The 15373-nt window shown below is 36.6% G+C and overlaps 1 protein-coding gene across 1 annotated transcript; it reads left to right on the top strand.

Moving 5' to 3' along the window:
• The first annotated feature begins 1178 nt into the window (after positions 1–1178).
• On the top strand, positions 1179–9551 carry LOC131063953 (zinc finger CCCH domain-containing protein 32). Its single transcript, XM_057997955.2, has 3 exons — positions 1179–1849; positions 5573–5683; positions 6698–9551. Exons 1-3 carry the CDS (start codon positions 1778–1780, stop codon positions 9032–9034), a joined length of 2520 nt encoding a protein of 839 aa, XP_057853938.1. The 5' UTR covers positions 1179–1777; the 3' UTR covers positions 9035–9551.
• Positions 9552–15373: the final 5822 nt, after the last annotated feature.

Here is a 15373-nt window from a genome sequence, read left to right as displayed (position 1 = left end):
ACAAAGATGCTAAGGGTCTGGATACTAACCTGAACAATCTAGTCAACAAAGTGGATAGGATGGAGCTTACTGTGAAGAGGATTGCCGAGCAAAACTTCCAGATCCTTAAGGCCACTATTGACCGTATTAACATCCTGATTAACAAATTTGAACAGATTAAAGGCAAGGAGGGTGATAAGGATCAGATGGAGAAGAAGGGTCACGAAAAAAGAACAAGGGCCAACACTCGGAAATAAGTTGATATCAAGGAAAAAGAGCTGGAAGAAATGAAAAATTCTGCAATATGAAGCAGATGATGGTTCATGCTGAAGAACTTATGAGAAACATTTAGCTGTCCTTTGGTTGTCTAGTGTTGCTTCCTTTGTCTTGTGTTCCCTTTTTGTTTTGGCTGGGAACTGTTCTATGTGTGGGTGATCAGGCACTGTTGTTTTCTGCCTCTTTTATGCTTTATCTTTCTCCTGCTTTGTAACAAGGTTCCAGGTTCCTTTCAAAAACCCATTTTTAATTAATTAAAACACCTCCTATTGGTCCCCCATTTCCATGCATATACCTATAATCGTGTGTTAGGTTTGGTTTGTGGCTTGATTCCTATCCATCTTCATTTCATCGCTGTTTTGACTAATCCTTGCCTTAAGATCACAACCTTATCTCTATTTATCATTTCTACATGACGAAATCGATCCAAGTCAATGTTGTAGATCAAGAGAGTAATTGCCAATAATTAACTCCACTAAGGGGTTTGACCTAGGAGATCACATTCACCTATTGAGTTGATATGCTCCTTAATGATGTTTATGAACACTACCTCGACAAATTCATGTCTTGAAAGTGAAGACAAATAGATCTTTAGATAATTTTTTTATTATATTAGATCCAAACAACTTAATCAATTCTACACATCAAATTAAGTATACGATCATTTTTGTACCAATATAAACTCCAAAACTTCCATCAAACTAAAACGATTAAATTTAAATAATAACAAATTTATTTAAAATAATATCAACTATTATTTAGTTTCATTCTCAAATTAGTGATACCTAGTCTACTCATTTAGTAACCTAGAAATGAGAAACCATACCTTTTGGGAGGCTTAACCCCAAAAGGGAAAGAAAATCAATGCAAACGAAAGGTTTCTCACACCCTCAACCACAATCTAGACAGAGCAAGCGTGGAAGACAATGACTCAAAGGTGTGCTCTTCTCAGAAATAGATGCCGAGTGTCACTATAAATACACGCTTGGAAACTTTTATCGACCCTTTATCGACCCTTCATCATTATCTCTCTAGAAGGGAAAACAAAGGAGCTTTTAAAAAAAACCAAAAGAAAAAAGCTTCAAAAGCGCAGGCAGAAAACCAACTGATGCTTTTACCAGATCCATTTAATACTGTTCACAGCCCACGGTCCTATCCGTTGCTCTGTTCACGTCCTCACCAGATCACTGTTCTTCTGCAGAGATTAGGGTTTCGATTGACTGGGAAGAAAAATAACATGTTCATCTGATGGAGATTTGGCATAGCATCGGATTTTGTACGATCTGGGTAGAAGAATAGGATTTTTCAGCTTAGCTTTGACTTTCTATTGGTCAGGTCAGGGATTCGAGCTCGGGGTTTGGCAGAGGACTGCATCTGAGGCTTGCTAGCTGAAATCTGGGCATTTGGGCATCTGGGCATTGGATTTTATGCAAGAATAAACGGGCAATACTAACCTCGTTTCCCGGTGTTCGCTCGCGTATGCGGGTTAGGTCAAGGGCAATCTCTCTGCTCTTTTGTTGTCATGGACGAAGAGACCCAGAAAAGAAATACAGACTGTGTCTATTTTTTGGCATCGCCCTTGACTTGTAAAAAGGTATTCTTCTTTTCCTACTTGTCAGAAGATTTTGTTTCAGCTTAGTTTGTTTTGGATTTGTTAATATTTCCTTGTTGGGTAACCCAATATTGGGCTTAGATGCCTTGAGCTAGGTCAATCTCACAAGAACCAGTTCTCAGCCTTGTCCATTAGGTAAACCCATGAAGTTGGATGGGGGATTTTACCTTTTTGTAATACTCTTTGTCATTTGGGGATTTACACATGGGTGGGGCTCCGCCCATTTGTGATCATCCTGTTTGGATACGTTTACGATTTGAGCTTGTTCTGTTGGACATGGGCAATCCAGTCTCGTCTGTTGCAATACACCACACATAGGGATTTGGATGCAGTATTTTATACATTACCCTATAATTTTGGGATTCATCTGTTGAGGTTAAATCACATTCAGCGAGTTTAGATGCAATATATTACAGAATTGAAACACTGTCGTTTCACATACGTATTTTACCCAATTTCAACACGTTGTCACGTCACTTGGATTTGAAGTTATGAAACCCAAGATACTTTTGCCACTCATGTTCATTCTTTTCAACCTTAAATTAGTTTGTGGAAAACATTTCTATTTCAGCTTCAATTTTTTTAGTTTTGTTCAATTTTTCCTGCTTGATAATCTAATCTCAGTTAATGCCATGATTGAGATGCACTTGTTCTTCAATTGTACCTCTTATCTGTCAAGATATGCCACACTAATACAAATTGGATGTTGTAATTTACCCAATTTTAACATTCTTTAACGTCTTCCGGGGATTTTAAATGGGTGTGGGGGAGACTCCAGTATGAAAGGAGAAAGGATAATGCTTTAATGATACGAGATTATAGCATTGACTTTATTTTTCAGTCTGCAGCGTAATAGATAGAGGGAGTTTGTAGTTAACCATTCAGAGGTCTGAGATTCATTGTTGTGGCTTTTTTTTCTGTATATGTTAAACGAATTTATCCAAATCACAGGCTGTCTATCATTTTGCACTCTTAGGTACTCATGAGAGTGATTTGGATCATTTTGTTTGTATGTGTAGTGTAATCAGACATAAGCTAGGAAAGCACCGCCCCTTCTTTTAGCAAGCCAAATTTTGGAAGTAGAATTTGTGCACTTTGCTTTCTTTATTACCTGCTAGTCTATATGTGTATTCATTTGTCATGGATTGAGTTTTCAACCATGTGGTAGGATTCAGGTATCCCTCCACATGCTTCACCTTACACAGAATAACTTGGATATAAACTTGTATTTGTATTTAGATCAAAGTTATGACTTGCATCTTTTATGCCAAAAGTTCAAAGTGGTGGACATCAAATATGCAAAAATATGGTGAAAACAAAACCAAAGGAAAAAAGGGGGAAAAATGGCAAACCCAATTGTTAACAATAACATATATTGGAGATCTTCATTCAGAGAATCTGTCTCTAAAATACCCAGCACAACCTTCACAACTCTTAATGAGCCTTTATGGAAGACCAAACTTGAATGGAACAAGTTAAGATTATTCTGCAGAGTCATCATCAAACTTCTTGAAGACTCTTATTTTCTGTAGATGTATGAAGTATGACATATCAGATGTATGAAGTATGCATTATGGTATATATCATAACCTTGAATCCTACAAAAGTATTAAAACTAAAGAATATAAATAGAAAAGAAGGAAATCAAATTCATTGTAAAAAGAGGTAAAACTTATTTGTAATGATTGTTGAGCTCGTTATTTTTTGGTCTTTGACTGAGAACTCAGAACTAGTTTTGAATAAGCAAAATCAGTATACGAAGCAAACTTTTGCTTAGCAAGAATTGTACTAAAAAATATGGCAAAAGACTTGGCTGCACCAAACATTTGATTTGAAATTTATTTTCTTCTTTGTCTGTTTTTAGGTGCCAAGTCTCATGGTTGCACCTGGAGAGTTTCACCAAAACTTGGAGAGAATTGCTGAGACAAGAATCAAACCATTTTGACTTGGGAGTTATGCATGACAGAATGTAATTTAGCTTGTAGGACATCGATTTTTGTCTGCACTGTTGGATCTATGTGCATATTTCATAGGACGTATGTCATTTCATAATGGCTTTGCATGGCATGTTTATTTAGCTGGGAATCGTTAATCTTTTGCTAACAGTGATCTCTATGTATATTTGTTGTAACCTCTGTTCTGAATATATTTCCTTCTTTTGGAAGGCAACTGACCACATTTTCCAACTGGCACTAGGTTCATGTATTAGGAGTATATCACCTTTGCATGAGAAATCAAGTCTAGAGCTTGTGTGTCGATTGCTTATTATACAACGAATTAGTAGTGGATCTAGTACCAGTCTCATGTAGGAGGAGTCAACCACCTGTGCATGAGAAATGGGGCCTAGAGTTTTCTGATCATTTTTTCTCCTATTAAGTACTGGGTGGTATTTTAGTATTTTTACTATTTTGAATTTGTTTTGTGAGGCATGGCCACTTTCTTTCTATTTGAAGTTATCAAGCTAGGCTCGGTGGACATGTTTTGCAGATGTGGCAACAAGATTTTGTTGGTGGATTTGGTATGGTTCAAACAATATGTTAGTGGATGGCATTTGCTGACTAGTAGTAACAATTATAATTTTTAGTAGTTATGCGGTCTGTAACATTGACCTAATTAGTATTTAGCAATTTGCCAATTTGACTATATTGAGTTATATTTTTCGGCCATTCTTGCTTCTTGGTTCAAGTTGCTTGTTTCTGTAATGTTGTTCTAGTTAGATTATTGGAAGACTGCATAGGCTTTTTCGATACCATGTTAGATGAGCCTATGCTAAGAAAGTTAGTTTTTAAATTTTGTGACCACTTTTATCAATAGTTATTGGATTTTCTGTGGAAAAGATTTGGATAACCTGTAGACTCTAGAATGCGAATTCTGGCATTTGGGTTTCTACCTTCCCAAATCAATTTCAGAGGTGTGAGAACACATTATGAATTAACCTTTGTTAAATAAATAGGATTAAACTTTAACCTCTAGCATGCCTTTATTTAGTAAAGTTTGATCCATGGTTCATAGTCGGACCTCTGATGGGGTAAAATGTTAAAACTGATTCAAAATCACAACTTTACTTAGGTTATTTGAAACATCTACAACTGCTGTACTAGACAATGTCAAGGGTCTTATAAGAAATGATCATGCAAATAATGATTGGATGATCTAAAACCATTTGCCAGTTGACTATTTACTTTCCTTGCATGCTTATTTCATTGAGTTATATTTTATTGTTGTTCCTGACCCTCAGACTCATGTTGCTTTGTTGTGTGCATGCTTGATATCTTTATCTTGTATCTTTGGCTTTTGTCTTTTCTTGATGTAAGATGTTGCAAACATAAATAGATTTAATCCTAAGTACTATGTGATCTATGGATCTAAATTATAGAGTAAGTTATTGCTTGCTATTGTATTACCCTATGTGATTAGTTATGTTGGTAACTCTCATTGTTGGAGGGGTATAGGTGTTGTATTACCATTTATTACTGTGATCTGATGCATATGCTGCTTGCTGCTCATTGCTAGAAATGTTTTTGTCTTTTGTACTTGTTAATTTATGCTCCAATGTAATATGTAGCTTTTCATTGCCTTGTATCCTTGGCATCTTTATTCTTGAAGTAAAATGTATCCATATATGATAATAGACTCTTAAGTATTAATTTTCATTTGCTCATCAGCCTGGCAAATTGATCTAATAATTTTACTCTTTGTCCACAGGGTAATGAATGTGAATATCGGCACAGTGAAAGTGCGAGGATCAATCCTAGGGATTGCTGGTATTGGATGAGTGGAAATTGTCTCAATCCGACCTGCTCTTTTAGACATCCAGTGAGTTTCTTCATACTATATATGTTGCTTGGTTTGTTGATTTGAATGATATGTTTCCACTAAAAGAGTGCTCTGAACTGGCTTTGCTTTGTTTATAATTATGCTCTGCATCTCTTATGTTTTTGTTTTTCAACACACACGTGTGCATGAATGTATGTATGCATATATGTTTGTTTAACATTTTAGCCCTTTTAACTCTTTTTGGGTTAGTAATCATCTGCATAGACTTTATTACATGTCTTGTTTATTGTCTTTGCTAATCATGTACTCTGCAAACCTTTTTTGTCCCGTTACTTTTGAGCTTGCAATTAATTCCCTTTGCAATTTATGTCCTCATATTTTGTAAGTATGTGATCCATCATGGTTATTTAGGCATTTACTTTATGGTGTTGATGTTGCTACATGGACTGTATATATTGGGTGATGCATTGTTCTGGATGTGGTTGCTTTTTTACAAGTAAATCTACCACTGGAAGAAAGCTTATTTACTTTCCAATTTAAATAGCAAATGACTGCCCTTTATTCTCTATTATACTTGTACTCTGTTTCTCCCCTGCATTGCTTGCATTTTTTTCCTTTCTGTCCTGAGTATATTGCCTGTATATATTGTTGATGCATTGTTCTAGACATGGTTGATATTTACAAGTAAATCTACCATTGGAAGAATGCCTACTTACTTTTCCAATTTAATGAATAAATGACTGCCTGTCATCCTCAATTATACCTGTACTCTATTTTCTCCCCTGCTTTTCTTGTGTATTATTCCTTTCTGTCCCAATTATATTGCTAAATTTCACAGGTTATAGATATGTGAGTTTTTGGCTTTCTAATATTGTCTCTATTAATTCTTTCAACCAAAAACATTCTATGATCGTGCAAATATGCAGGTTGTAGGTTCATTTTCTTTGGAATATCCTTGATATCATTACTACCCCTCTGCTGTCAACAATTTAGTGACTAAGCCCATTGGCAGACTTACAAGATCTGACATGCATTTGTGTCTTTGTATTTCAGCCATTAGATGGTCTCCCAGGAGCTGCATCATCTGGTATTTCAGGAGCACCGTTATCTGCATCATCACAACCACCAGCATTAGCATCATTACCAGCACCTGTCAATGCAAACAAACCCAAAGTTCCCTGCTATTTTTTCAATCAGGGGTTCTGTGCGAAGGGTGATAAATGTCCTTACATGCACGGCATACTTTCTGGAGGTAGTTTAGCTACTCAGAAGGCAACAAAAGTAAGCGCAGCAGATCCTCAAACAAGTACGAAACAAGTGATCAATGAGGCAGAAAATATCAAGGATGGAAAATATTCATCTCCACCCAGTGTTGCAAACACAATTCAATCAAGTGATCCTAAGAAATTGCAGTCAATCAACAACATGTCAGCAACGCCAAATAATTTCAAAGCAGTGCAGTCTAGCAAACCCATGACATTGCAGTCAAACAACTTGAAGGCAGGGCAATCGGGCAATCCTGTGGGAATACATTCAAATAATGTGAAGGGGGTGCATTCCAATCATACCATGGCAGTGCACATTCCACCAGCAGTAAAATCTAATTCTCAAGTGCGCTCTCAACCACCTTATTCTCAGTCAAACAGGCATAGTGTTGAATTGGATTTACCAGAGATGGAATCTACAAGAGAAAGGACATACAATGCTCCAGTTCCCAGATCTCGTGTACGTCATGGTCAACCTCCAGATGACCGGCTGCAAAATGGCATAGAACATGATGAGTGGTTAGGTGAATCATCTCCAGGATTTGATGTTCTTGTAGATAATGGACCTGATCAATTAAGTCATCACGAGGATGCTGATTACCGCCCTAACCATGATATAGAAATAGCAAGAGGGACAGTTAATGGCCGTGAAAGAAATAAGAAGAGGGAGTTTCCCCGATTTGATTATGATCATCCAAGCATGCATGAGCGAACAGGTTACTCTGATGCTGAGTATCAATATAACCATGGACCTTATGATCAATATAAACACAGAGGATATGACCAAGTTGGCCGGAAGCAGCTTAATCCTTTTGATGATAGAGCTACAGAGAGGGCAATTGTGCGGGAAAGGAGGTCTTTATCTAATGAAGATGATGTGGAACAGAACAATATTGGTGATCTTCGGCACCGCATTTCAAAGCGTAGGAAATTTGGCTCAGCTAAAGCAGTGGATAATTCTCCGAAAAGGCAGCATTTGGATGCACAACATGGTGATTTTCATCACGGCCATAAGCTGTGGGATGATGAACATAGACATCATGATGTAACATACAGGGATCACTCACAGCAGGGTCTTCCGCAGAATAATAGGCGATTGCATGGAAGGATACAAGTAGAGGCTGGTGGCTTTAAGCGAGATTCATCTGAAAATGCAGATTCTGATTATGAAGGAAACTCAGAACGGTTTCGGTACAAAAGCTCACCAGGCAGACGTGGTCGGAGTGATCATTATAGAAGCACTTATCAGGGAAAGGAGAGGGGCAGAATGCTTCCAGAGGCTGCAGCATTACCAGAAAGCAGGAGCTCAAGAAGTCAAAATTTTAAGAACAATGACACAAGGACAGATGTGATAAGTTTTGCTGGTCCTAAAACTCTTGCACAGATTAAACAAGAAAAGAACCGTGAACAAAGTGAAGAACCTGCAAGTTCTATACAATCCAGATTACATGGATCTGTACAGAATGTCTCTGTTAAGAATGAAGCCAGACTTAGACAAAATCTCCCTCTTGAAGAAAGGAAGATGAGATTTGGAAAGGTAACTGATGAATTGAATGATGAACAAGGTTTTGAGGGTCCAAAGCCATTGAGTGATATTTTGAAGGCAAAACGAAGAGGAGCCCATGGAAATGATGATATCACAGGAGACAGATCTACAGAAGAGCCAAATCAAAATTATCAAGGATTCAGTTCAGGCATGGATACCAAGAGTGCTGAGAAGGGAAACCTCTCACCACTGTCTGAGAAAGAAGTTGAAGAGGGAGAACTACCCGAAGGTGATGATTATGCATTTGAGCCTACTATTAGTCAAAGAGCAGAAGATTTTGAAGCTTCTGATTTGGATACTGCTATGGAGCACAAGCCATCAGCCCAGGGAAATGGAACAGTGCCTGTTGAAAGAAATGAACTAGATGACATGGTAATGAATGAAGAGATTCACAGCAGTGGAGAGGAAGATATTGATGCAGACCATGAAGATTATGATCTGGAACACTCAGAGCATGAGGAGAATGAGGAATGGCAAAGGAATGGCAATCAAATGCAAGAAGAAGATGAAGAGGAAAATTACATTGAAGATGATGATGAAGATGATTTTGCAAAGAAACTTGGAGGCATCTTTTCATGATTCATAACCTACCTATATAATAGAAGGAATTTAAGCTATATGGAATTACACACATGAACCAACAACAGTAACCATATGAAGATGTATGGAAACCCATACGTGAATTATCAGACACATAATATGATTTTATTGGTGTCAAGTTGCTTTACATGGTGATCTAGCAGCTTTGCAGGACCATTATTTCTTCTGTTGGCATTGGATCTTGCTAATGCAGTGCAAGGTCCAATTTGATTTAAACTATTGAAAAGCTTTTGTTGAAGAGAACTCACAAGTTAGTCTTGACATGCTAAGTTTCAAGCATAGGAATATCTGAGTCAGTTCCATAATGGGTATTTGCTTATGCGAACACAAATAGGCATTCCTATTTATTTGATGATAGCACTTTGCAGCTGCTATTATAATGCAATGATTCCCTCCTGTATTTTACGCAAATTTAAGGCATTAGGCATACCTTATTGGCAATTGTCTTTGCTTTTTTTGGTTTGATTATATAATTAATCTCAGCATATGCTCTATAGTTGTCTTGTACACGGTGAATTTATTATTTTCCTCTGTATTGGAAAGTAAGAAGTAAAATGTCATCCTTATATTCTCAAATTTATAATTTCTAAAGTTTATGGGGTTCGAAATATGGCTTCTGTAGATTTTATAGAATTGCTCTTGGCTTTCATATGTGCTGGGAAAATTTATTCTGGGCTCCCCCCTTATGAAAGATTCTTGGACAAATTTTAAATAACATGGTACATTATATTCTAATATTGAACTCTTGTTTAATTTTCTAATGCTCTGTTTGGAAAAGAGACTGAACTTTAGAATTATTATTAGTTGAACTGAAGGTTTTATTAAATTTCATTTCAACAATTGGCACATTTCCTTAAATTGGAGAAAGGTAAAATGACACGTACAAAATAATGGACTATTGTGGCCTAATTTATGGTTCCATGTTTGATTTGCTAGAATCATAGTATATTTAGATATTTGGTTCAATGCACACTATACAAAGTTTATGCTAGAGGTATAGGGTATACTAGTGCAGAGAAACAAGCTATATGCATGCACAAGGTTTTTCAGTTATATTTCACATTATTAGATAGATAGTTGATGAATATAGGTTATATGCCTGGAATGCATTTAAGACAAATTTTTCATCATATTATTTGATAGTTGGCCTAATTCGGTCAGTAACATGGACAGGGGGGTTCATCAATTTAATAATGATTTACTGGCACTGAAGGGTTCATCAATTTAATGATTTACTGGCACTGAATATTTGGCTATAGGATGAGAAAGTAAGATGTTCATCAATTTAATGATTTACTGGCACTGAATATTTTGGCTACAGGATGAGAAAGTAAGATGTGTCTACTACATTTTTCTTTCAGATATAAAACGAGCACAATTGTCGTCGTTTGCTTTGTCTCACTTGGGTGTTTAGTATTTATTATTTATGCTTTGTTTGTAAACACTCGATGCCTACGGATCTTGCAATTGCTTGCAATGCCCGAGTTTTACAACCTTGCTGATTGTTCTAAGCAATAGCCATGGCAGGGACACTCTGAGAAGAGATGTGGAAGCAGTTATAATGCAAATGAATTGATGATTTTGTTTCGCAGCTTTTGAATTTATGATTGTGTTCTACCAGTTTTTGATGTCATCATATCTGCATGTAACAAACAGGTCATCTGTATTGTTGTAATACTCATCCACGGTCAATTAAGTGTTATTTTTTAATATTGAATCAAATGTAAAAAAATAACAGAGGGGGGGGCAGCCAACACGCTGCCTAGAGAAAAATAGACAATTAGTCAGTCCAGTTAAACAAGACAAAAGGCCAAACTTAGGGTCCATTAAGTTGGTTTGCAGCTCTGGTGATTAGTCAGTCCAGTTAAACAAGACAAAAGGCCAAACCTAGGGTCAATTAAAGTTGGTTTGCAGCTCTGGTGATCAATCTGTATGACAACTTATAAATGGACGTATTTTGAGATTCAAGGGATTGACAGTGTGGTTGGTTGCTTTGTTGATTAATCTGGACCACAGTTTGTGAAGATGTACTTAAAGACTGTAAAAACTATTTTTAAAACCAATCAATATTATACTGTAGTCTAATTATAATAGTACATTACGACATTGTAATTGAGTCAGTGATCATTGTTTGGAGAGATTCTAATTATTTTATGATAGCAAGGGAGTTTGTAATGGATTGAGCAGATAACAAAAAATTACTTAATCTAAATTTAACTGATATTTACATGATGAACATTCATTACATCTAATTGCATGATATCTATATTGAAATATAATATAATAAAGTAGCATAGATAATTTACATATATTTATATCAAAAAATGTCAAAGATATCAATCTTGAATGTCACAAGCCACATTTTGTCACAAGCCAGCTATGTGTTTGATTAAAGGGTAAATAGTTTTCGATGGTTTTTAAAAAAACCTGTTACATCGCCACGTTTGTAAAATAATTGTTCACCAAAGGGTCTAGAACCTTATACAAACCATCCATCCTACACAATGCCATTTCTTTTCCTTGCTATCTGCACGTCTTTAATTTGGGGATGAGATTCCAAAACAAATTTTGGAAGGCCTCTCTTTTTTGAACAACCATCTTATAAGACCTCACCATTCAAGGTCCTCCGATTAAGGAGAGGATGAGATTCCGAAACAAATTTAAGGCGGCCTCTTTTTTTGAACAACCATCTAAGGCTCACCATTCAATTTTCTCCGATAGAAGACAGGATGAGATTCTGAAACTAGTTTAAGAAGACCTCCTTTTTGAACAACCATCTAAGGCTCACCATTCAAGTTCCTCCGATTAAGGAGAGAGAGGAAGGAGTCCTCAACCGTTGCCTCAACCAGAACCTTGCGCAATGAGGAAAAATGTGTACTCAAAGATGTATGCTGTATTGAATCTATAGACTAGACAAGATCATGAAATAGAATCAGAAGCATGAGAGGCATGAATCGGTTCATAGTAGAAGCTACAACATGGGACAACAAAGCTTCTTGAGCGGTACCAATCTCAAAAGAAGCCACCGCAAGGGAAGCATTAACCATCATCAGAGATGCAGGACAAGAATTCTCATCCACCAGAGAGGGACAACAGAAGTATACACAGTCAAATTATTGGGGGAGGGCATCCATTTTGCATCATGTATCAACAAAATGTTTCTGCAAAAATTCAAACCAATATATTGCATATCAATGAATAGGCCTATGTGTTGTTACCCATTAATTCTTAATAAAAGACTTGTAAATTAAATAGACGAAGGGCCCAATACTCGCGGTGTTTCGTATGGTTGATTAGATAATGGACAATGTTAAACATTACAATAAAATGCAACTTCTTTTTTTGTTTTTATGCATGACTTGTGTTTTGTACCTATGCCTGGTAAAATAGAATATATCGATAATAAAATTGAACTTATTTATCAATAATTTCTATCAGTGACTTACGTGTTATGTACCTGAGCTTAGTACAATGGAATATACTGTCGACTTCAGTAATGTTTGTGAAATAAAGTATTCACAATTGAGTAGAATAGTTTAATTTTACATGGAATTTATTTTAAAATTGACTTTGAAAATTTCTTAGGTTTCTTAAAATCAAACATGTCTCTCATTAAAAAAAAATTGACTTTGAAAATTTGTTAGGTCTCTTAAAATCAAACATGTTTCTCTTATAAAACAAGTTTGAAAATTTATATAATGAAATGAAATTAATTGCAAAATTGAAATTTTTTAAATATTTTATTTTTTAATTATAAAAAAACAGAGTTAATTTTTATTGTTTGGTAAATTAGTCTAAGATATCATATCTATATATTTTATTAACAACTATAACAATTACAAATCATTTGTCATTTTTCTTTTACCTACCTTTTAAAGAATTACAATGGAGGCTCTCGTAGTGTTGACTCCCGCAATATTCGTTTTGAAAAAAACTCTTGCTCTCCCAATGGTTACCGTCTTTGCTTCAGCTCCTATCTTTGGCTTGCCACCTATGATGCCCTTTGGTTTTGGGCCATCTCCTACACTTGGGGCGCCCTTTTCAGTTGCGTTTGGGCCTGACTCCTATACGATTCATGCAATTTTGGTGGTGGGTGATGCTTCCGCACCAACTATGGGTGTGGGAGCTTTGTCCTTTGTGATGCCTCCTGTTATTGGTTGACCTTCTGGGTCTTTGTCTGGTGTTGTGGGTGTTGGGCCTCCCTCTCCAAGGCTTTTTTAAATTGTTGGTGGGCAGAGCTTTGCTCATGTTGCTTGTTTTGTTGTTCCTCATCCTTCCAAGGGGAAATCTTCTCCTCTTACTTGTGCCAAGACCTCCCTTGTTGTGGTTTGTGGCCAAGATGTGGTGGAAAATGTGGATTTCTACTGATGTTGTGGATATGTGTGCAGATTTGTAGGTCTTTGGTCCACTCTCCCGAATCTTCATAGATGGGTAATGGATTCTTGGAAGCCTTTAGTTGTTGGCAACATTGAGTTTTTCCCTTATGCTAAGAGGATTATTTTATTGTTGTTTTTGTTTCTTCTGTTGACCATGGTTTGATGAGTGGGCTGTGGGTTTGGAGTGTTCACTCCCTCTTGGTCAAACCTTGGACAACCTCTTTCAACCCTCTTACTAAACCATTCAGTGTGTGTCCAGTGTGGATTCGTCTTCCTAATCTTCCCCTTCATTTTTGGGAGATTTTGAGGCCATTGGCAACTCTATCAACCACTACTTGAAGGTTGACAATACCAACTCCTCCATGGGTCTTTCTACCTTTGTACGCATTTTGATCAATTGACATCTCCATACCTTTTTGTGGGGATGTGGTTCTCAAGGTTGGGGATAGGTCATGGATTCAGTCATTGGATTATGAAGGTCTCCCCTTTCGATATTGTCATTGATTCTCTATCGGTCCTTCAGCCACAAATTGTTATCTCTTAGGCCATAAATGCGTTGCCACTTGGTGGAAGGATGCTAATAGCGATCACATGACTATCTTGCCTTCTAATTCTTCCTTTGATGACTCTTCATAGGTTGATGATGACTCCTCTAAGGATGATGTTTTGACTCTTATTGTTGGTGTGGCCTGTTCAAGTCATATGGATACTACTCTGCCTCTTGCTGCTGATGTGGCCCTCTGGACTCGTGGACCCTACCCCACTTGTGGCTCCTGGTTTGCTCTAGCCTTTGGTGGATGATGTACCAACTGGACAACATTTTGTTCCTTGTGTCGTCAGTCTCACTAAGGAGATTTCACCTCTTGCTCCCCTTTGTGATGATGCTCCAAATGATAGTATTGCTTGGACCATTGTTTGTTGAAGGAGGAAACATTGTTCTTTCTCCTCTTCCCAAAATCTTCCTCAAGTTGTGGGTGAATTTTCTACCCATCCTTGATGTGGGTTGCTAGCTATTATGCTAGTGTGCTCTAAGTTGCCTATTATGGCTCGTGCTATCAGTGGTTTGATCTTGATCTGTTGTCGGTAGCCTTTTTGGCTTGTCTTTGTACAAGGTCAACACCCTTATTTTTTTTCTTATTTTAATAATAAAAAAACATTAGTTGCCCCTCCCACCCTAAGTTGCTGTCAATATTACTAGTAGAGGAGGCATTGCTACTTTCAAATGTCTAGTTAATCCTTGGAGAGCACCACTCATGTAGAAAATTTTATAAAGGTTAAGCTCCACTTCACTTGGTTTCTACAAAGTTCATTATTATGACCCACAATAGAGAAAACACAAGAAATCCACTAACCCAACATCATTGCTGAGACCAAGCCAATGACAACTTCTAAGAGGAAAATTCACACCTGACCACATCATTCAACACCCTATCAAGTTCCATTTTCTAACACAATTTGATTAGAGCCACTATGAGTGCCCTAATAACCTCCTTCGACTCATCAACCTCGAACAAAATCATTAAACAAACATGAAAGAGACGCATGCTGTTATAAATTTTCTTGGAAATATTTGTAAAAATCATAAATATAGAAAACCACTTTGAGGGAGCAACCTTCAATTATCAGATGATAATTTATGAATTCAATAATAGATGATATAATGTCCTGGATGAAACATCTCCACCTTTATTTATAAGCTTAAGTATGTAAGAACACATGGACCTTTATCCTAATTAACAATATTTAAGGTACTAACTATAATTAATGTTGAGGTTAATCATGCACAAGTACTCAACATATTATACTTAGGAATATATATATATATATATATATATATATATATATATATATATATATATATATACTTAGTAATATATGGTATTAGGGTCATATCATTAGCTGAAAAATCAGGGACCTAAAATGTCTCTTCCCTTCAAAAAAC

Source organism: Cryptomeria japonica, chromosome 11 (genome assembly GCF_030272615.1).
Source record: "Cryptomeria japonica chromosome 11, Sugi_1.0, whole genome shotgun sequence".
Classification (NCBI taxonomy): domain Eukaryota; kingdom Viridiplantae; phylum Streptophyta; class Pinopsida; order Cupressales; family Cupressaceae; genus Cryptomeria; species Cryptomeria japonica.
Note: the sequence above shows the minus strand (reverse complement) of the source record. Positions and strands in the feature narration are given on the sequence as shown.